The 23,432-nt window shown below is 38.8% G+C and overlaps 1 protein-coding gene across 1 annotated transcript; it reads left to right on the top strand.

The window, feature by feature from the left end:
• The first annotated feature begins 5,051 nt into the window (after positions 1-5,051).
• Positions 5,052-23,130, top strand: LOC115688650 (myosin-15). Its single transcript, XM_030614533.2, has 39 exons — positions 5,052-5,475; positions 5,648-5,779; positions 5,889-6,035; positions 6,785-6,930; positions 7,027-7,189; positions 7,349-7,407; positions 9,154-9,310; positions 9,662-9,811; positions 9,909-10,045; positions 10,214-10,360; positions 10,461-10,562; positions 11,420-11,477; positions 11,556-11,657; positions 12,410-12,447; positions 12,535-12,661; positions 12,755-12,928; positions 13,172-13,303; positions 14,134-14,243; positions 14,329-14,389; positions 14,515-14,692; positions 14,948-15,153; positions 16,136-16,255; positions 16,344-16,442; positions 16,552-16,773; positions 17,333-17,472; positions 17,842-17,953; positions 18,178-18,228; positions 18,319-18,408; positions 18,567-18,737; positions 18,873-19,025; positions 19,313-19,489; positions 20,266-20,394; positions 21,062-21,132; positions 21,218-21,317; positions 21,399-21,455; positions 21,525-21,581; positions 21,682-21,762; positions 21,836-21,918; positions 22,465-23,130. Exons 1-39 carry the CDS (start codon positions 5,470-5,472, stop codon positions 22,586-22,588), a joined length of 4,569 nt encoding a protein of 1,522 aa, XP_030470393.1. The 5' UTR covers positions 5,052-5,469; the 3' UTR covers positions 22,589-23,130.
• The last annotated feature ends 302 nt before the right edge of the window (positions 23,131-23,432 follow it).

Genomic DNA, 23,432 nt, shown 5'->3' with positions numbered 1-23,432 from the left:
AACATTGAACATCTCCATATAGTTTAGAGACTAGATTAAACATGTATCAAAAGTTCATGGATCATATTGAATAATTAAAAGTTTATTGATCACATTACACATTAAGCTAAAGTTCAAGGACTATATCGAACAAATTAAAAGTTTAACGATCACATTGCACGCTAGGCCAAAGTTTAGGGACCATTTGTATCATTTTCCCTTAGCTTATTATAATTCTAGCAGATGTGTACAAGTTGGTGTACGCAAGAAATTGAAATTTGAAAGATTAAGTTTGAATCGTTGGATAATAAGAAGAAATCATTGACCAAGATCTGCAATACCAAGAATTGTACGTATGGAAGGAGAAAATTATTCTGAGGTTTGAAATCATTGTAAGATGGAAATACCCATTTTCTAATATTGAAAAATCGTGAGAGATAAAATAAAATTATGAATTTATGCTTTCATCCATGGACACAATAACCGTAAAATAAGAAACTAAGGACATCAAGGAAAGGAAAAAAATGATTAACATCCCTTAAAAGTAGGAGACTCTCTCTGTCTTATAGAATAGTATAGATATGGAATTTTGGATATTATTGGTGGAATTTGAGGAGTATAATTGGTAGCACAGTAATTTTCTTAATCTTTTAAAGCAGTATGAATGTTGTCGCGACCTCCTGAAACTGGCCTAAGCCAAGACGTTTGAGGCTAATGGACAGCTAAGTCTAAATCTAGGACTTAACTTGAGTTTTCGCAAACCTATACCAACTCACGATTTAAAGTTCAAGTTATTAACATAATCAGTTTTATCTAAGAGTCACCACTAATTAATTTAGAGTAGGTCGATTAAAAATCCAAGTAAAGAGACGGCAGAAGCGTCTCACTCCTACAAATTGGAGATTCAATGAGTTTGGGAGCTTGATTACATTAATCATTTAACAAGTACCTTTTCAGTACCTAACATTGTTCAATGATCAATCAAAATGGCTCATGCAATCTTTCTATCAATTGTTAACCCTAGGATTGTAATCCTAACCAAGCTAAGGAAACAACAATCAATATATCATAAGTGTGCAAACAACAGCCCAACATGCCTCTAATCGTTTACATGTAAGGTTGAATTAAACACGAAATTCAAACATGCAAACTAAACTACGTGCAATCAACCATGGCATTAATTACACAAAAATGGCAAGAAAAAACAATTCCTCAGCCCAATTTCGGTTTTTAAATTTTTTGATTTTTTAAATAATAAAGTAATAAAATAATAATATTATATTATATAATAAAATGAACCCGTATCGGATCTCCACGTCCGACCCGGGTGCGCCGGCCCGGGTCCACCGCTGGACTGGCCAAACTAAAAAAACAAAAAGAAAATACAGGCCCAACCCACTTTTCTATTTTAAAAAAGCAAGCCCGGCCCAATCCTATCTCAGCCCAGCCCAAAAAGAAAGAAAAAGGGTACCCGGTCCGGCTCCTCCCCCGACCCGGCTGACCCGACACCTCCCTGGCCGGCCCTAGCTCCCTGCGCGTCCCCTGCTCCGACCCGGCTCGTCACCGGCCCGGCCCGGCCCGACTCCTCTCGCGCCCAGACGCCCGACGCCGCGGCGTTGCCTCGGCCGAGAATCCAGCTTCTCGACTGGCTTCTTGTCCGGCCGCCGTCCAGAGTCACCTCGGCCAGCTCAGGCCAAGAAGCCCACCTCGCTTGGCCAGCCACCGTCGTCGGCCGAGACTCGGCTCGGCTTCTTCACGTCCGAAGCTCGGCCGCACTCGGCCACGCTCGACTCCACGCCCGGCCCCGACGTGGCCAACCCTCGATACCCGTCGCTCCGCTGAGCCCCTTCACCACTGGGCCAACCCTTGGCCGAGAGTCTAACTTTCGGCCGGGCTCTCGACCAGCACCGGCCGATGTCGCCTCAGCCCTCCCACCGGGCCAATCATGAGCAAAGATCACGACGATAGCGGGACCGGACCAAACGGCCAACACCCACAAACGCTAAACACCGCCGGGGCGTTTCGACCAAACAAGACAACGCCCGAACGACTCAACCCTGGCCAAAAAGGACAAACCGAAACCAGATTTCATTGGGGCATTTCGTCGAACAGGTGGCAGGCGCCAGCCGGGAAGGAAAAACCGAGCCGATTAAGGCTCAAACACACAGCCACAAACAACACGACACCAAGGCAAGTGCACAACCGCGACGGGGAAGGCTCGCCGACGCTGGAAACCAACGGAGAGCGAGCGTCGGCGAGTCTCGGCCACGGTCAGCCGAGACAGGGAAAAACAGGGGAGCTCGCAAATGTTTTATTTAAAGACAAACGATACCTAAATTTTGACTATACAAATGCAACGCAATGAAAATGAATTTTTTTGTGGGGAAAATGGATCTCAATGTGTCCACACCCATTTTCTAATGCAATGTAATGAAAAATTATGAAAGATGCAAATGCTAATGCAAAGATAGAAACATACATGCAGTTACTTACCCGAAGATTCAGGAAAGTAAATTTGGGGTACGGAAATAACTTCTTGGCAATCCTTAGATACATGAGAAGGTCCATTACTTTCGATAAAAGACGTATTAGAAAATTTGGAATGTCAAGGACGTACCTTGAATATTCGGGATGGTCTCTCACCTCCTGATAAAAAGGAATTTCAAAATATCTAGGACGTAGCTTAGATATCTGTGAAGGTCTTTCACCTCTTGGTAGAAGAAATTTTGATATAGCAAGGATGTACCTTAGATATCCATGAAGGTCTATCACTTCCTTGGTAAAATAAAGGAATCTTGGAATATCAAGGACGTACATCGGATATTCGTGAAGGTCATTTGGAATATCTAGAACATACCTTAGATATTCATGAAGGTCTCTCACCTAAAACAAATTTCAGAATATCTACGACTTACCTTAGATATTCATGAAGGTCTCTCACCTATTTATAATAAAAGGAATTTTGGAATATCGATTATGCACCTCAGATATTCGTGAATGTCTCTCACCTACTAGTAAAAAGAAATTTTGGAATTTCGATAACATACCTCGAATATTCGTGAAGGTCTCTCGCATTTAGGCAATATGAAAATTCAAGAACATTCGAACAAATCTTGAAGCTTCAGAGAGCAACTCAAACGTTAGGAATTCTTTGGTCTTCAAGGAAACATTACATGTCAGACCTGATTATAACAAATATGCACGCATTCATCAAGGAGATAGACAATCTAGGCTATTTTAGAACGTAAATTTCAAGGATCATTTTTCATCAATTCAATTGAGGTTTATGCATAATGGTTTACAATGCTTGCATCACCAAATTCCATAGAGGAGAATCATCATCACGACAGTTTCCACTCATAACGTAGACCTCTTGAAAATGCTAAATGAGGGCCTTTCAATCTGAAAGGGTTTTTCCCTCACTCTCGTTTAAAATGGCTACTTTGTCCCAACCATTGATGCGAGAATATGAGAATCACTTGATTTTACCATAAAGGGTAGCAAACACGCGATCTAGTTTTTTATGTAATAAATATGCTTTTTAATCCTTACCACTTTTGAAATATGAGTTTCTAAATTCAAAAACGAGATAAGCACCACACACTTGGGAGTGCAAAACCAAAAGCTCAAATTGAAAGCTACGCCATCCTAAAAGCTTCAAATCCTATCAACGAAGTATTAACCGAAAGTCAAATTTACGCGCCAACTAACCTTGACTCTAGGTAACACTATCGTCCACTACGGGTCACAAAAAGACCTCACCAACAACCACTTTGCTACGGCAGTGACCTCAACTCATGCAACGAACTTTGTAACGTCATATCTCTTTATAGAACTCCGATACATGCAAGCTTAATGTGAATAGAAAGCTCTTTCGAAGTACTAAAGGACTCTAAGCTTCTCCAACCTAAAATCTAGCCGTCCATAGACAAAATTTAGAATGGAAGGCTACTGTTCAAATTACCGTACAGCAATTTTTCGAGGACTTAGAAAATCAGTATCTCTGAAACGGGAAGTCTAAATTGCCAATCGTAAAATCCTACGAGTTTCGAGGAATGTGACGGACCTAATTAGTACTATTGAAAAGTTCAATCTTGGCCGGAGCATCATTGGTGAAGCCAACATTGTTAGGTCAGTGATCTTGACTCCTACAACGAAAAAATAACTAGTAAGAGGGAAAAATAACAGGGAATACTTACCAATCGCATGGAAAAGGCCTATTTTTGGCATCAATTGATATTTCCAGACCAGCCACCTTGATTTCCCGCTCTTCTTCCTCTCGGTTTCTCCATGCTTGATTTCTCCTTCTCTATTCCTCTTTCTTAGGATGGCTTCTCCAAGAAGAAGAAGAATACTTCTTCAAGTTTATTTGGGCTGAGTTGGGCTAAGGTTTCTTGAGGTTTAATGAAAGGATAGACGGTGGTGAGCCTATTTGGTAACCATATTATTTCTTTATTTTTCTATTCTTTTATTCTCTCGAACAAAAAAAATAAAAATTCATTTGATAACGTCAGCTAATTTTTCTATCATTCAGAATAGAAAAGTGATCAGGGAATAGATTTGGAATTGAAACAAAAAGTTAAAAAAACGCACTTCTTTATTCTCGGAAATAATTTTTGAAACAAGTCATTTTCTTTTATTTATTTATTTTTCCTCCTCCATCACCAACGCCGGCCTTTGCGATGGAGGAGAAAGAAGAAGGGAGGAAAAAAAGAAAAGAAAAAATTCGAAAAATCTCACAAAATTATTAAAAAACAAAAGAAAATTCCAAGTCACAAAAAAATTTTGGATCATATCAAATGCTTTTTTGTATAGAAATTTTATACCGTTACTAAACGCATTTTTCTATTCAGAAACTCGTCCAAAGAATAGAAAGCGAAAAAATTATTTTCAAGAATAAAAATGTTATTTAACGCGTCCTAAAAGGGCCCGCAAACTTTTAGCCTGTTTTCCCTGCTAGCGGGGAGCGTCAGCGACGGGTTCAACTGTACCTTGTCCGGACAAGGTCTGACGCGAGCTTTAAATTTTCCGGAGGGAAAAGGGCCCGATCTTCGACGCCATCCCTCTGATTTTTAAACGGAGCGGGGGGAATCGCAGCGGGCGCTGCCTGTCTCTCCTCAGGGAAAAATTCTCCCCAAATTCAAAAGGGGGGAGCGTTTTGAATTTTCCCGTCGCTTTCCCTCATTTTCCCATCAACCAAACAGGTCCAATTTCCCGGAAAACGCTAGCGTCCACTGCAAGCTTCTTCCCTTCCCTCTACTGTGCCTGTCTCTGCGTGTTTTCGAAGAGTGCCCAGATGGATGAAACGAACGAATTCCCCGCTACGCACCAAGCCCGCTTCCAGCTTTGAGCCCTGCCGCCCCGCGCGCGCGGTGACGTGATCCCCCCCTCGTCCGCGTTCCGCCGTTTCCGGGCTGGGATCCTCGCGACACCTGTCGGGGGCGGGAAGTTGGCGGGTTTCGCCGCCCACCCTTTTCCCCCCCTAAAGGCATGCCTGTACGTCCCCTCTCTCTCTCTCTCTCTCTCTCTCTCTCTTGCGCCTTCGTCCCTTGTCGTTCTCTCTGTTTTTCTAGGGTTCGTGCCGGTTTTTTCCGCCGCTCCTAGGGTTTTGACTGTTGTTTCTCGCCCGGCGGGGTGGTGGGTCGGGTGTAAATTTCGATCTTGGCAGGAGCCCAAGATGATGAACCTGCGGAAGGGCTCCAAGGTGTGGGCGGAGGACCGGGACTCGGCTTGGGTGGCCGCGGAGGTCGCCGATTTCGCGGGGAAGCAGGTCCGGGTGGCGACTGCCGCGGGTAAAAAGGTGATTTGTTGTGGCCTTTGTATTCTGCTTGGGTTGGGTCTGTTGGTGTTTGGTTGGGATATGAGGGGTGCTGAGTTCCTTTGCTTTGCGCGGGTGTGTTTTTGCGTAGGTCTTGGCTTTGCCGGAGAAGCTGCATCCTCGGGACGCGGATGACGAGGAGCACAATGGAGTCGACGATATGACGAAGCTGACGTACTTGAATGAGCCCGAAGTGCTTTATAACCTGGAGAGAAGATATGCGCTGAATGATATATACGTGAGTCGATTAATGTGGACGTGTACTGGGTTCTGTTTAGCGTGGAGTTAGTTGCAATCTGCATGGGTCAATGCGTGTGATAATGAGTTGGTTGATTAGTTCATTCAGAGTGGTGGAGTTGTGTTGCAATTACTAATATATTCATTATAGAGTGATTCAAGTCTCTTGAGATAAAGATGTCCAGGTGAATTACTCACTGGGGCGCTTTTAACGTCAGAATGATATTCTTAAAAATCTTGACTATCTGCCGAAAGGCGACTTTCTCTTTTTGAGAGCATTTACAGACGTGAGAACATGATATGTGGGGATTATGGTTAGATGTAGTTTCATATTTTCAAAAGAAACGATAAATGATAAAGCTCCAACTACTATTTCTGGACTTAAGGATGTAATTTTCTTTTGTTGTGTGTTGCAGTGGCTATATTTGACTTAATTGTTGCCATCACTTAAATGCCAATTGCACTGTTAGAATAAATGTTGCCTCTGTCATATTTGACTTATGCCTATAACTAATTTGTCAGCAGCTAAATTGCCATGTGCTAACGGTCTTAATGCATTCCTGAATATGTGGTAATTCAAGCGAAAGGCAATCTGCATGTAGACCAATGGCTCATTTTGTTTATTCTGGTATCTGAATATTTTCTTAGGCTGAAAAGGTCCTGGTTGGAGTAGAAGCTCTTCACTTACAATATAATTGTATGATAAATGCAGCAAACTATTAAGTAGGACTTTTTTCCCTCTCTGACCAGACTTACACGGGAAGCATTTTGATAGCTGTCAACCCGTTTACAAAGCTTCCCCATCTCTACAATGTGCATATGATGGACCAGTATAAGGGAGCTCCTTTTGGGCAGCTAAGTCCACATGTATTTGCAGTGGCTGATGCATCATACAGGTGTTTCCATTTTGCAATACTTGTCATTGAGTCTGATTGAGTATACTTCTTAGTCTCACAACATGATCTTATTAGCTGTTTGCCATCTTGATGCAGAGCAATGGTAAATGAGGGTAAGAGCCAATCTATTCTAGTTAGTGGGGAAAGTGGGGCTGGAAAAACTGAGACAACCAAACTGATTATGCAGTACCTCACTTATGTGGGGGGTCGCACTGCTAGTGCTGGTGATGATCGAACAGTAGAGCAGCAAGTTCTTGAAGTAAGGGTTGCTTGTCACCATTCGGTGAAAAAATGTTCCAGTAAATCTGCATATTTGACTAATAAATGCCCTTCATCATAATTTTTGAAGATTTTGGATATTAGTTATCTTTCTACTTTGGGGACGAACATTCTGCTCACTTGACTCTGTGTCATTCAGTCAAATCCACTATTGGAGGCATTTGGTAATGCGAGGACTGTCAGAAATGATAATTCTAGGTGGGTGCCGGTTCTCTTTATTTCAATGTTGCTATCATCTGCTTTCAAGCTTTGAGCTGCTTGTCAGGGTAGTTTTACTCTACCAGTTTGCTTAGAAAGTGGCAAGAATTTACTTGACAACCTGCCCCTTCATATATTTTCATTATTTTTGGAGATCACCCAATGCCTTTCTATGACTTGAGTCTTCATGTTGAATTTCTCTGATGGAAATGGCGTACTCCGTTATAATAATGACCCTGGGATTACCTATTCTTAAAAGCATTGACGGAGGACACTTCAGTGGGACCTCATAGGGACAATGAGAGAAAATAATTGGTGAATGGGTTGTCTCAAGTTAAATGCATTAAAGTCTATTAACTGTTGTTAATCCAAGATCTATTGAACAAAGAAATATTTGTGTGCAATTGGTGGACAAACACTAACTCTTTATTCAGTAAATTATCTGGCAGTTGCCTCATATAGCAATAATTGGTGCGTACAGCTACCTTTCAGTGCATAAGTACACAGACATATGTGATAGGTCTGTGAAGCAAGTTATCTGTCATTAAAAGTATGTAAGTATTTAAGTATGAGTCAAGGCATGTGTATTTGTGGTTGTCCTTTCAGTTGTTCATTTATTTTTCTTGCATAATAATGAAATTCCTATCTCTATGTTGAGTTTTTAGATTTCTTCGTCCAAACAGACTTGGGATTCCTGACATGCTTCAGAGTTGAAAATTTCACAGTTGAAAAGAAAACTCTGGGAAACGAAAGTGAAGCGGTTATTGGTATATTCTAGTAATAGGTATCTTGATGTTTTTGTTTTCATTTCAATGGGAAGAGTCAATCTTAACTAATTCAGATTTGCTCTCATAAAGAGATATTTAATGCACAATAGGTAAGCATTTGTCAATAGTGTTAACTTACATGGATGACGGCATGGGTCTATTCTAATTGTGGGTAATTGCATTATTGTCTTGCATTGAAAATACTTGGAAGCATTATGCCAGCTGTAGCACATGCCAGAAAGGGAAGATAATCCTTACAACACGTGATATCAACATTAGTAGCAGTATAAAAAACAGGGGGAATCGGTTGATATGTGAGGTAATCTTGGAATACTAAAGATTAAGGCATGGAGGGAAAGGGTTTTGGCCTCGTATGGATTATTACATGTGAATATTGGCTGTGAGGAGCAATCACTGGGTAAACATACAGTGTACTTGGTCATGTTAAGCATTTTTCTTTAAAAATTTGCTAGTGACTTTGAATGAAGTTGTGTGGCTAGTGGGTCAACGGATTGGACTGCCAGGGCCTGTAATTATGGTGTTATGATGTATAGGGTTTTGTGCACTGGTTGCTTGCATTTTAACATTAACTCAATTGCTATATCTGATTTAGACTATGAGCATAAGAGGGACACGTGTAAGCTGGTCGTTCGAACAGGTCACTCTGTACCGGAAAGGGATGTTGGGCGATATAGGCAAGTAGTTATGTCGTTGGAAAATGGTGGCGAATGGTAGATCATGTTCGCGTTACATGCTTTTGAGAAGGTTAAAGTCTTCCCATGTTGATAATATTTTTCGTCCTAAATATTTCTAGACAACTGGGGCTTTTTATCTGTTATTTTTTGCAGTCAGTCTTTGAGAGGATGAGCAGCCTTCTATATCAAGTCATGTCGTTGATAAGTCTATGTTTGTATTGGGCTAGTAATCATTAGGCTTATCTGAACGAGTAGAGAGTAATTTGTTTTCCTTATTGTTGCAGTCGTTTTGGCAAGTTTGTTGAGATCCAGTTCGATGCAAACGGTAGAATATCTGGCGCCGCAATCAGAACTTATCTTTTGGAACGTTCTCGGGTTGTTCAGATAACTGATCCTGAAAGGAACTATCACTGCTTCTATCAGTTATGCGCATCTGGAAGGGTACTACCCCCGTCCTTCTCCCTCCCAATCCCCTTTTCCTCCTCTTCTGTTGGCTTGCTGTCAGTCCTCTGCTTTCATTCTGCATCTAAATTTGTTGATCTATACACCTACTGATATATACCTACTTGGTGAAATCTCTGCGATGAATTTGTTCTGGAAAATGGTTCATCATTCATGTTAGGTAATTTTGCAAGTTTTGAAGTAAGTGGATGTTATCAATTGTGTGTGGCATATTTCCATATTTAGCTAGTTGCTTGAATAGCTGGATGCATGTGCCATTAGTGCATGCGTATCCTGGCACAAATGAAGCCTATAAATATTGTAACTTTGGGAGCGTCAAAACATGTGCAGGATGCGGAGAAATACAAGTTGGGACATCCGAGCCTGTTCCACTACTTAAACCAAAGCAAGACTTATGAGCTGGAAGGAGTGAGCAGTGCAGATGAATATTTGAAGACGAGAAGGGCAATGGATATTGTTGGTATAAGTTCTGAAGATCAGGTTGGCTGGTTTTATCAAAAACTGATGGTTATACCTTTCCTGCTTTTGTGCTGCTCTTGTAGCTTATTTATTAGAGGAACTTTTATGCTTTTCACAGGAAGCTATTTTTCGCACATTGGCCGGAATTCTGCATCTGGGAAATATTGAATTTTCACCAGGCAAAGAGCATGATTCTTCTGTCATAAAGGATCAGAAATCTGGCTTCCATATGCAGATGGCTGCTGATCTTTTTTTGTAGGTGATCTAGAAACTTCTCATGTAGCTTTCTTTTTCTCGGTGGTCCATAGTTTATAATGCCTTGCCCTGTCCTTAGCTGGGTGCTTGTTTGGTTGTCTTTGATTCTTCATTGAGATGGCTTGTATAATGCATATCTTTGAATGAACGTGCTAAATTGTTGTCCAGGTGTGATGTGAACCTCTTGCTAGCAACGCTATCCACTCGTACAATTCAAACTCGTGAAGGAAACATTGTAAAAGCCCTTGATTGTAATGCTGCAATTGCCAGTCGAGATGCGCTGGCAAAGACGATCTATGCTCGGCTATTTGACTGGTATATTGTTGCCAAAGCTACATCTGGCAATTTTCTTTATTAATTTTAATGTTGATTGTCTTGACTTAAGAACATGATTAAATCTTATCGTTTTCTGTAGGTTGGTTGATAAGATTAACAGGTCTGTTGGTCAAGACCCAAAATCTCGTGTTCAAATTGGAGTCCTAGATATATATGGCTTTGAATGCTTCGAACGTAATAGGTAAGTTTCTTCAGCTTTTTAAGTGTTTTTCAATTAGACTAATTTTAGTGCGTCTGGTGACTGCTTAATTGGCTATCTATTGTTGTTTGTACTTATGATTTGGCTAATTGGTGACTGCCTGATGGCACCTTGGGCTTAGTGAGTCCGAGTGGGTCTGAGGGGGCTGCCAGGTCCATCATATACATCATATACATAGAAATCTTTCTTTCAATGAGAATTTTACACACGAATAGATTTGACCATGAAGCATATGATTTCTATATGTCAGAAAAACACACATCCTTCTGGCTACTTGAAGCAAACGACAATGCTATCTGTAGGGATTTTTCTGTGAGCATCACCTGCATTTGCTTTCACACAAGATGAAGCCTTGTACTTTGTTCTATAAATCTAGTGTGGAAGGTTATATGGAGAATTCTCTGAATTTGTGCTTTGAGTATTGACGTAGTTGGCATTTCTGTTTGTGCTTATGCTTGATTGGTTAGATATAGGATGTGCTGGTTCATTTTGTTGTATAAGCGTGCTGTGGCTTGAAAAGCTATGAGATGAGTCTTTTGCTGCTCCACCTTTTAAGCAAAACAAAATTTGATGTTTTTGATTAGAGAAGTGTAAATGTGAGTTTTACTTGACGAATGTATAGTATTGTTTTGTAATTTTATCTCATGAAGGTGACTGCTTTTTGTGTTTTTGGTGATAAAGAAATGATCCATCATGGCCTGTCTTGTTATATTTCTTCTATTTAACATCGGTTCGAATTGGTTACTTCTGTGACAAATTGACTTTCAATACCTGTCCTAGCATCAATTTCGTTGTCCCGTGGTACTCATATTATTCATGGTTTGTCATTTTATCCACAGCTTTGAGCAATTCTGCATCAACTTTGCAAATGAAAAGCTTCAGCAACACTTCAATGAGGTGAGATAAGGGTTTTGAAGAAAAATGTTGCGCAGTTCTAGTACAAAATGCTATCTAACATTTTACCTTTTGTTTCAGCATGTGTTCAAGATGGAGCAGGAGGAGTATAGCAAAGAAGAAATTAATTGGAGTTATATAGAATTTATAGACAATCAAGATGTTTTGGATTTGATTGAGAAGGTTGTTTCTTATGTCATTATCATAGATTTTGGATACTCTGATGCTCTGGAATGCACTTTAAAAACCATTAACTGATTCCTTTCTCACATGAAATATACATCTCAGCTTTGATTGATCATTTTAGTCAGTTGATTGATATCATTCTGTAACGCATTGGGAATTGTGATTACATATCAGTGACATACCTTGGCATGGCGCCCTACGAATCTACATGTTTATACATGGCATTTGCAGCTCCTTGCTTTTGAATGCGAACCCTTCCGATTGAGGTTTTATGTTGTTTCCTTGAGACATTGATGGAAACTTGTGTCAAAGTCCTTTCTTCATTCTTGATTTGCTTGTGTTAGTGTATCTATCAAGTTGGAATAAGATTATGAAATTGGAAATCTCAATAGTCACGTGTGGCTTGATGTATTATTTAGTCCAGATGTCTGCAAGATATATCAGAATCTCATCACTGGTGTTTTCTCGGTTGCTCATGAGTAAGTAAATTATTGTGGATGTTATGGGGCTTTTAGGATTGACACATTAACAAATTTTAATTGAGAAGGACACTGGTCTAGCATATTTGCAACTACGCATCTGAAGTTTTCTTTCTTTGCACAGTTTCTTATTTGATGTAATGTAGAAGTTTTGGTGCCTCGTTTATTATCGAATATCATCTGAAGGCAGTAGTGAGTGAGAAATGGTTGCTTATAGAAGTTTTGTGTAAACAAACTTATTCATACCTATTGGTCCTGTTGATCTTGCAGAAACCTATTGGGATTATTGCTCTGTTGGACGAAGCCTGGTACAGATTGTTTTTTCCCCTATATAAATTGGTCTCGTGGATTTGGTGTACATGCAATTCATGGATGTTCTCTCTCTTGTTGTGCAGTATGTTCCCAAAGTCAACACATGAAACCTTGTCAACCAAATTGTTTCAAAACTTTCGGTCACATCCAAGGTTGGAAAAGGCCAAATTTTCGGAAACAGATTTCAGGATTGCCCACTATGCTGGAAAGGCATGTATTTTGACAAAGATGACCTGTGAATCTACTGTTTGCTTGGCGATGTTTTGATTTTTTTTTATATTTTGCCTGCTGTTTCTTATGCAGGTCACATACCAAACAGAAACCTTCATAGATAAGAATCGAGATTACGTCGTGGTGGAGCATTGCAATCTTTTGTCTTCTTCCAAGTGCCCCTTTGTTGCTGGTCTTTTCCCTTCTCTTCCCGAGGAATCATCAAGATCATCCTATAAATTTTCTTCTGTTTCTTCTAGATTTAAGGTGATCTCTAACCTATATTCCATACCCTCTCGTTTTCTCTTCTCTCGATATTCTCAAACAAAGCATAAAGAGATATGGGATACATTAAAGAGCTGTTATACTGGCCGTAGATAAATATTTTTATTTTCTTGGGTATCAAACTCTTTACTGGAGGAATTGATGTCTTCACAAAAGAAAAGTTATACAAACACAAAAGAGTGTTGCTTTACTAGGATATCAATAACTTTTTTGCTTGTGGTGCAGCAACAACTTCAATCACTTATGGAAACCCTCAACTCCACAGAACCTCATTATGTACGCTGTGTAAAGCCAAACTCCCTGAATCGACCACAAAAATTTGAGAAACGCAGTATCTTGCACCAGCTGCGCTGTGGGGTTAGTGGATTGTGCTTCTATGCTTTGATATTTTGTTGTTTTGTCTTTAGAAATGGTCATTCTTGTTAACTTGGGTGGGAAGTATTATTTGTGCTTCTCATTTGGCACTGCATTGCCATATGCACTCTACTGGCATAGTTCTAATGCTTCCTCATAGTCCTTTTTCGTGGCTTTTATATTAACTCTATGCCCATTAAAGAAGGGGTGCATTGCATTTATTAGACTGCCTAATTATTCTTTTATGATGGTCAAAGAGGGAGGTTATCCTTGAGCCAGTTTCCATTAAAATTGAAAATTCTGCTTATCCTTTATGAGTGGAAGGGTTTGCAAATCTGAATCGCTGAGCAGCAATTCATGATGGACTAGCAATTAATCCTTTTAGAAAATTTAAGACTCAAATATCACTAGACTCACAATTAATTCTTACAGAAAATTTTAGGGATAAACATGTTTGGAAGATCAACTCTCCTGAATGCAGACTCTGTGTCAAGGTTTTTATTGACAGGCTATGAGAAGTATGTCAATGTAGATTTTATGGATGAGACACAACTCTGAATTTATTTACTTTTTGCTCGCTAGTCATGCTTTAATTACGCATAAAACCAATACTAGTCAACTCCATCTGGTCATTATTGCATCTTGATGTGATTGTGTTGGCTAATCTCCCCTATCTTACGGTTGCTATCTTGTTGTTTGATTATCATAATAAAGATTTTGGCCGCTGTGTCTTATGATTGGCTAATCTCCCCTATCTTATGGTTGCTATATTAATATGCATTAGTTGGAATGATATAATGCTCATTCACCATTTCTTAATCGATTTTCAACAGGGTGTTCTGGAGGCAGTTCGCATAAGTTTGGCTGGTTATCCTACTCGAAGGTCTTATTCAGAATTTGTGGATCGCTTTGGACTTTTGGCTCCTGATCTTCTGGATGGAAGGTCTGCTTATGGCTAAGTTTTTGTTGAGCATTTGATCCTGCTTTCCGTATCTTTAATTCAGTGTCATCATTTTCATGCATTGCAGTTATGATGAAAAGATGATCACTGAAAAAATCCTGCAGAAATTGAAGCTTGAAAACTTTCAGGTATATTTCTTTTGCATTGATAATAGAGCTGTTATTGATTTTGGAGTGGCTGGTGTAAATCTTGTAGGATGACACATATTCCATCAAGTCAGTGTCTTTACCCTGCCTCATAAATGTTGCTGCAGCCTGGAAGGACCAAAGTGTTTCTTAGGGCTGGTCAAATTGGTAGTTTGGACTCGCGGCGAGCTGAGGTTCTGGATAGTGCTGCAAAATGCATCCAGCATCGTTTTCGTACATTTATTGCAAGGAGGGATTTTGTATCTGTCAGGGCTGTTGCTTGTGTTCTTCAAGCATACTGTAGAGGTACTTTATCTTGCCAGGTTTTTCCTGTTAAATTTTGGCTGATGGAGGGAAATCCATTGGTTTAGGGCACTAGTTGCTTGTAGGTTAGGATTTTATTTCAAGATCCACCTTAGAGTCTTTAATGTAAGTTTGCAAATTGCATTTTCTCTATAATATGTTCCAGTAATAGAACCTTTCAAGCGTTGATTAGAACATGCTCCTTTGCCATTTTTTCTTTGCCCAGTATTCATGTATATTATTTTATTTATCTCTTAGGATGCCTTGCCCGGACGATCTATGAAGTGAAGCGGAAGACAGTTGCTGCTATTATTATGCAAAAGTATTCCAGGGGCTGGCTGATACGGTCTGGTTATGCGAAAGAGCGTGCAGCTGCCATTGCCATACAGTCAAGTATCCGTGGTTTTGCAGTACGCCAAAAGTTTTTGTATGGAAAGAAACACAGAGCTGCTACCCTGATTCAGGTGAACAGGACGTTGGATATGCACATTTTGGATCACTTCTGTCTGTATTTACCATTTGTGACTAATTTCCTTATGATCAAAGACACATCTGGGTTTTTCCTTAAAGGCTTGATGGTTTTTCACTTTTGTTCAGTTAATAAACTGTGAGAAGAATCTTTGGAAGATTAATTAGTTTATGGACTTACCATGTTTTACATGATATCATAGGGAGATGAAACTCACGTATGGTACAACATGATATGCCTAACTGGTCTATCGACATGATATAAAGCGTTTTTGTTGAAGTTTTTAATTTAGCATGTTAAACAAAAATTTATAACGGGTTAAGGCGACGATGAATTCTGTAACAGTTCCAAACTTGACTAAGATATGCTAACTAAAATTTCCAATCATATTAATCATTATCATGTTTGGTCTGGCTTCTCTAAAACACTTCCATAACAGTGCATTATTTTGTTGGGAGGTTGGATCATATGCATAATCCATTCTTTGCGTTGGCTTTTTACTTGATCTTGTTATCTCGTCTCTTTTAAATCCTGAAGTAGGGTGGTTTAAACTAGAGTGAGAGAATAGTCGTGTCTTTTCTCATAGAGATAGTAAGTACTTTGAGTTTATTGTAATTCCATTCTTTGTTATAAAATTATCGTTTAAATGGCAATACTCATAGGTTTATAAAGATTTGGGGTGGTCATTATTAAGTAAAAGTAAAATCTTAAGTACTGAAAAGGAAAAGTATTGGTGAAATCCTAAAGACAGTGGTGTTACACGTAGTTATGAGAATTAACATGCATAGGAGTTGCTTCCCTCTTTGTTTACCAATACTAAAACAGTAAAAATAAATCTGTAAGCTTTCCACTTTTGTTATGTATGAGAACTAACATGTATAGCAGTGCTTCCCTTTTCATTTACTAATAATAAAACAGTATGAGTTTATTAATGTTGGTTTACTTCGTTCTCTTGACATGTCGCATGCAATTGCTAGGCTCGATGGAGAATGCGCAAGTTTCGCTTAGCTTTCAGGCATCATCAGGCTTCTATCATTGCAATACAGTGTCTGTGGAGGCGAAAACTCGCTAGAAGAGAACTCAGGAGGCTGAAGCAAGTAAGTTTAATTAGGCTTAGTTGGAGTTTATTCTTTCCAAGTTAGAGCATAATTAATTATTTTTTGTACATTAATTTGCATTTCATAGGAAGCTAATGAAGCGGGTGCCTTGCGCATGGCTAAGAATAAACTAGAGAAGCAGTTGGAAGATCTCACATGGCGTTTGCATCTAGAAAAACGTTTACGGGTATATGATCAAATATATATTTGTGAGATTTTGTATATGCCATGTGGATTTGGAAGCTCTATATGATGGGCAAATATATTTTTCTAAGAGGCAGCCACTTTCTTTTTAGGTTTCTAATGATGAAGCTAAGCAGGCGGAGATTTCAAAATTTCAGAAGACATTAGAATCAATGAATCTTGAATTAGATGCAGCTAAGTTGGCAACAATAAATGAATGTAACAAGAATGCAGTGCTTCAAACTCAGTTAGAATTGTCAATGAAAGAAAAATCAGCCCTGGAAAGAGAGCTTGTTTCAGTTGCAGAGCTGAAGAAGGAAAACGCACAGCTGAAGGTAAGTCATCTGCTTATCTCAACCTTTACTTTGGTTGGCTTCAGAACAAAACCTTTTGTTCTAGTGATTCTGGATGGGCTTTGGGGATTAAAATTTGTCAAGTAATTCCTTTCAAACTCTGGCAATTGATAACATCTTAGATGAAAGCTTTGCTTACTGTAGAGTTACATCAAGCGCTCTTGCTAGGGAAATCTAGTGTAAAATTTTGTTGCACTGTCAATTTGCCTATTTCTTTGAAGAATATGTTCTATTGTTTTAAGTTACGGGATATCGATGCTCTATCCCAACTGGTGGCAAAATGTTACGGTTTTCGGTCAATTTGCATTGCACATGGGCAAGTTTGTCAGATTGATCATTGTATCTCTCTAAAATCTTGTTACCTTTCTGTTTACTTACCAATTTTATATGATAACTGTAAAATTTCTGCGGAATTTGTGTCCCAATTGGATTCTTATTCAGTTTGTTAGTTTGGCTTTTGGTCTGCTGTTGATTTTTGCCAAGTAATTTATCTGGAAAAGATAGCTTCTTTATGATACTTCTGTTGATGTTTTCTTGACAGAGCGCCTTAGATACTTTGGAAAGTAAGAACTCAGCTCTGGAGCATGCACTCATCAAGGCTCAAAAGGAAACTGATGATGCAATTGAGAAGTTACGCCAAGTGGAAGAGAAGTGGTTTCAGTTGCAAGAGAATGTGAAAAGGTTGTTATGCGTTCCGATTTCTCGTAACCTATGTGCCTTTCAAAAGTTTTACCGACTGTTGTTCCGACTTTTGTTTTTGTGGGTTTACAAGTCACTAAACAGTTTCCTGGGAAAATTACTTAAGACTAGCAACTACTGATTTTAGTCTGTATTTTTGGGTGCATTTCTCTTCTCGATTGTTTTCGATCATGTCTCTCATGGTATGTTGTCCATCATAAGAAGTTGATGTGGCATGCAATGTTGCATTTAAATAATCTGATATACTAAGTCCTTTTATCCTGCATTTATCAGCTTTGACATCCTTTATTTCTGCGGTGTAGTAATTATGACTTATTGATATCTGCTTCTATGTGGGCTTTTTTGTGATAGCCTTGAGACAAAGCTCTCAAACTTAGAAGATGAGAACCACATTTTACGACAAAAAGCACTTAGTGTGTCCCCAAAAAGTAATCGCCCAGGTTTTGTGAAGGCATATTCAGAAGTAAGTTCTGGTCTCTGATATCGCTGTAATTGCATATAGCATAAACACTTGTGGATATGAACACTCAATTACAAGTGCAGGCACATAGAATGTATGCATTTAATTTTCATGATTGGTCACTCCAGTAATACTAATTTTGACTCCTAAGATGCATCATCATGCATTAGTTATCTGCTGTTGTACTGGTGTGATTACCTTTTTAATCGTTCATTTTGATTGTTCAGAAGTATTCTTCAGCACTGGCTCTTCCCAATAGCGACAAGAAGCATGTTTTTGTAAGATTTTTTTTTTCTTGTTGGTCTTATGTACTTGATTTATCACATGTGAACTCTTCGTCATCCTCAACAATTTGGTATTCGGTGCAGGATTCTCCGACGCCTACCAAACTTATTCTTCCTTTTTCACATGGCTTATCCGAGTCACGCAGGACTAAGTTAACTGCTGAGAGACACCAGGTTTTCTGCTTTTATGCTTCACTGGCAGGAATCACTATAATTATATGAATATTAACAACTATCACGCTTGGTGATAGTTACAACAGATAGAGAAAGCATTAAGATCTCTGGGATGTTTGTGACATTTCTGATATACAAAATGGCAAACTTCTTTCCAGGAGAACTATGAACTTCTTTCAAGGTGCATTAGAGAAGATCTAGGCTTCAAAGATGGCAAACCAGTTGCTGCTTGTATTGTGTACAACTGTCTGCTTCATTGGCATGCCTTTGAATCCGAGAGAACAGCTATATTTGATTATATCATTGAAGGAATCAATGAAGTTCTTAAGGTGATACAGATGAACCTTGCTTTTTGTATCAATTCATGCTTCAATAGTTTTTTTTTCCAGTGATTGGCTGATGCCTGTAATGTTTTTATCAGGTATGCTGACAGTACAAAAAACCTTGTCTTTTAATTATTTCAGGTTGGGGATGAAAACATTACTTTGCCTTATTGGTTGTCCAATGCTTCAGCACTTCTGTGCCTCCTGCAGAGGAACTTACGTACGACCGGTTTTCTAATAGCAGCCGGTCAGCGATCTTCTGGGGCATCTGCATTGACAGCGAGAGTCGTGCAGGTGCTCTATACTTAAAAATTCACTCTTTTTATTTACTTTGTGTCTTGAGAACAATATGCTGCTATATTGTCAATATTAGTTCTATATCTTTTCATATGACAAATGCACATGAAAAAACTTTTGTTCTTTGGAAGAAACGTTAATGTTGTTGGTCTTGTATCTCTTTCTATTGCCTGCCCTTTTCTAATAGCTTCATAGAATATTCCTAGATGGGAAAAAAAAATCTACTTACGTCTTGTATAGCAGTTTGCCTTGAGAATGCTTCTTTTGATATTTTCACTTCGCAGAGCATTAAATCACCGTTCAAGCATATTGGTTTTGAAGATGGTATTTCACATATGGAAGCAAGATACCCTGCCATACTTTTTAAACAGCAATTAACTGCTTGTGTGGAGAAAATTTTTGGGTTAATTCGCGACAATATTAAGAAAGAATTGTCACCTCTCCTGGGTTTGTGCATTCAGGTAATTCTCACTCTCTTTGAAATTTCCTTTACTTTTGCAACCTTGCAATAGCTCTTAAATAAGTTTGACAAGTAGCAACTAGTTGCTCTGGTGGTTTTTCAGCCATGATTTGTCATAGTTGATGTGCACAGTGAGCATAGTTTGAGAAAATTAATTGGTTTGTTCCAGATGAATGCACAAATAAATATCTCTAGATTATTTCATTGATGCTAGCTCAGCTATTATTAGTTGTACTTGACTAAGTTTGAGCTGTTGATCTATGCGGCATTCTCCCTGATTTTTTATCTTTTGAAGTAAGGGAATGTTGCAGAGCACCAGAGCTCAAATATAAATTCATTACGAAATGGTGTTTTTCTTCCATAACAATACAAAATGTCATGTATTTGGGCTTTTATCTAGGTAACTGCTGCTAAAATCTGTGCAAACAATGAGCACATTTTGTAGTTCTCACGAGGAGTTGATAAAAAATATCTACAGTGAAATTAAAGTTTTGAAGTACTAGTAGTGCTTCTTAGTTAGATACGTTTTCCCCATTTTTTTGGCAGCTTATACAATGATCTATAGCCTAAAATAGGTATATTCAATCAGTTGAAAATTGCATCTGCTGCATGCTGAGAAGTCAGTCTGAAGGATCATGCGTGTGGTTTATCTTGCTCGGGGCATAATTATTCTAGATGACCGTTTAGTATTTTTCATTTCAACAAATTAGAACTGTCTCCAAAGATTTAAGACATTCTAACAATTTATTTTTTTATTTCTTTATGATGATACACAAGGCACCAAAAATTGCACGTGGCAAATCTTCTAGATCACCTGGCAATGTTTCTCAGCAGCTACCTAGTAGTCAGTGGGAGAGCATAATCAAGTTTTTGGATTCTCTAATGAGTCGTCTTCGAGCAAATCATGTATGTGTGAGAATCCCTATATCGTACTATTGCCTGTTGATTCGATATCTCATATGTGGAATTGTTGCCGATTGCATAACTGGCAAAATGAACATGTGCAAGTGTTGTTTTCGGCTTGATGACTGATAGAATGTTGTTTGTTAGGGAAGATTATTAGTTTGTTTGCAGTTAGATAGGGCATCATTATATGGGCTAGTTTAATTTTAGTGTGCAGAAATGGGTATTAATTGGTAATGGGTGCTTGGGGTTCACTTCTGATATTGCTGTGTAGCAAATTTGTGTCTTCACATTGAAAATGAAGAAAGTGACCAAATTTCGCACATCACATAAAGGAAGACATGGAGATGAGTTTTTGTCTTCATCTCCACAAATGTATTTGTTGCATCTCATTGAGTGTCCTGGAGGACCAGCTAACCAAATCCTGTTAATAAAAGGGAAAAGAAATGCTAGAAGAATGCGCCAGGCCACAAAACTATTCGACAAAATTTTTCATGGCTTGCACACCTAACTGTAACTCTGGACGCTAAATGATTATGTTGCACTCAATTTTGAGAATGCTGAGTTACTATGTTGTTCTTAAATTATCAACTTTGGAGATACTCTTCCTTTTTGGTTTATAAATGCTTCACTTTTTTATAGATAACCAACCTTTCAAATGTTCATTCAGGTACCCTCCTTTTTCATTCGTAAGCTCATTACTCAGGTTTTCTCTTTCATCAATATACAACTCTTCAACAGGTAAACCTTGGATTTTAACGTTCTGTTTTTAGCATGTAGATCCTTATTGTAGATATCATTTTAAGCCCTCAATTGTTCTGCTCAGTCTTCTCCTGCGACGAGAATGTTGCACCTTTTCAAATGGCGAGTATGTAAAATCTGGTCTGGCAGACCTGGAGAAATGGATAGTGAATGCAAAGGAGGAGGTAGTTGGAGTTATTTGCCTCCTAAATTCTTTATACAATAATTGACCATTTCTTCAGTGTCTGAAATGTTGGAAACTATAGTATGCAGGAACATCTTGGCACGAGCTCAATTACATCAGACAAGCTGTTGGATTTCTGGTATGAGCTAATGTGTTTCGTTCTCATTGTATACTCAGAAATCATAATTTTCTCCCGTGTACGTTTCAGGTGATACACCAGAAGAGGAAAAAGTCTCTAGAAGAAATTAGGCAGGATCTGTGTCCAGTAGGTCTTCTACTTGTTTGCTGCTGTGAGATATTTTCTTATCCATGAATCACATTTTTTTAAATTCAAATTAATGCCATGCTTCCTTCATTTTGGACAGGCATTGACTGTGAGACAAATATATCGAATTAGTACAATGTATTGGGATGATAAATACGGGACACAAAGCGTCTCGAACGATGTGAGTATACTTCCTATCTGAGGTTTGCTGAGTTGTTTTTGGGAGAGAATCTTAAAAGCTATGTGCTCATTAGGTGGTTGCCCAAATGAGAGAGATCCTGAACAGGGACAATCAAAATCTTACCTCAAATTCATTCTTGTTGGACGATGACCTCAGGTAAATTGCATACCATAAGCCTTTTGCATAGGGGTTGAGTAATGGAAAAAACAGAGGAATACTAGAAGTTGGTTGCAGTGTTGCTTTCAGTCTGTAAATCAAGGTGTAATTATATTTAGTCACAATTGTTCGACATGCAATTATGTAGATGCTGTTTTCATCTCACCTGCAAGAAAATCCACCATTCACTTTATGGATTTGGAGTTTGGTTGGAAATATATACAGATAATGTCTTAGGCTACAAAACAGATGAAATTTGGGGCCCATATTGCTGCCTGTATGAAGTTAAATATAGTTGTGTAAATCACTGTATATGTATTCAAAGTTACTTCAGATTATATTAAATTTATTCCAATCATGAATGTTGGTGTGATTTTAGAGATGGCAATAGTTTATCTGGTTAGTGTCTTTTACATTTGGTAACTTAAGTATGCCTTTTTGTGGTTAGTAATTTTTTTCAGGTTTAAGTTTCAATGAAGAGAAGTGTTTTTGCCTTATGACCTTTACTATAAATGAAACTCATGAGTGTTTTTTTTTTGTTGGCAGCATCCCGTTCTCAACTGAAGATATTGATATGGCGATTCCGACTATAGATCCTTCAGATATTGAACCACCAAGCTTTTTGTCCGATTACTCTTGTGTACAGTTCCTCATCCCGCATCAGAAGTAAAGATGGACCTCTTGTGTTGTAAACTGCACCGTCACCTTACTCAATGACCGTACGTCCCTCTGTTGTACATACTGATTCTTTCAGGAAAAAAAAAACACGGAAACCAAAAAAGCAGAAGCAGCTCCGTTCCTCACTTGTTGTGAAGATGTCTTCTCTTGCTCAGGAGAAGGAAATGCATCTGGGGTCATCGGTAAGTTTTTTGTGAAATAGGGTTCTGGTTAGCTTCTTAATTGGTGGGACTAGTATTGATTGGTTGGAAAGGCAGATCAGTGGTATTCTTTGTTTCACAGTTTAGTTTTGTAGACGGGGGGTCACGTATATTTCAGAATTAGGTGGTCATTTGTTTTTACTGGAAAGGCTGCTTCCTCTTTCATTGGGGCTGTCCTTTCAAGTTTGTACATACATCCCTAAAATAGTCTGTCCTAGGTTACGCTCCATTGCCTTTTCTTTCTATCATTAATTTTGTTAATTGACTGGCAATACGAAAAACAGGTGATGTACATATAACTGTAGTCAATCCATGTGATCATTTTTATCTGCGATCTGTTTGTTTGTTATCACATTCGACGTGTTTTGTATCATCTTTAATTGATTTACTTCCTTGCCATTCAAGACATTCGTAGAAACATGATTTAAGGTTTTGGCCATTGGTTGATCGAGAACTCCAGATTTCATTTTGGTCGATGTGAAAAGTCTTGAAAAAGTCCCGATCATGTTTTGAACTTGTTGCTGGTGTAATTCCGACGTAGGAAAATAGCACGTGGCAGGTGATAAAATATTTCACATTGGAGCCATGCTACGTCGAAGTTTCAATGCTTGAATTTGCCAGCGGGCGATCTCTAGA

This window comes from Syzygium oleosum, unplaced genomic scaffold (assembly GCF_021117445.2).
Source record: "Syzygium oleosum isolate NSW1041296 unplaced genomic scaffold, Sole_v2.1 Sole_v2.04, whole genome shotgun sequence".
NCBI classification, from domain to species: domain Eukaryota; kingdom Viridiplantae; phylum Streptophyta; class Magnoliopsida; order Myrtales; family Myrtaceae; genus Syzygium; species Syzygium oleosum.
The sequence above is the reverse complement of the archived record's forward strand: the minus strand, read 5'-3'. Positions and strand labels throughout refer to the sequence as shown.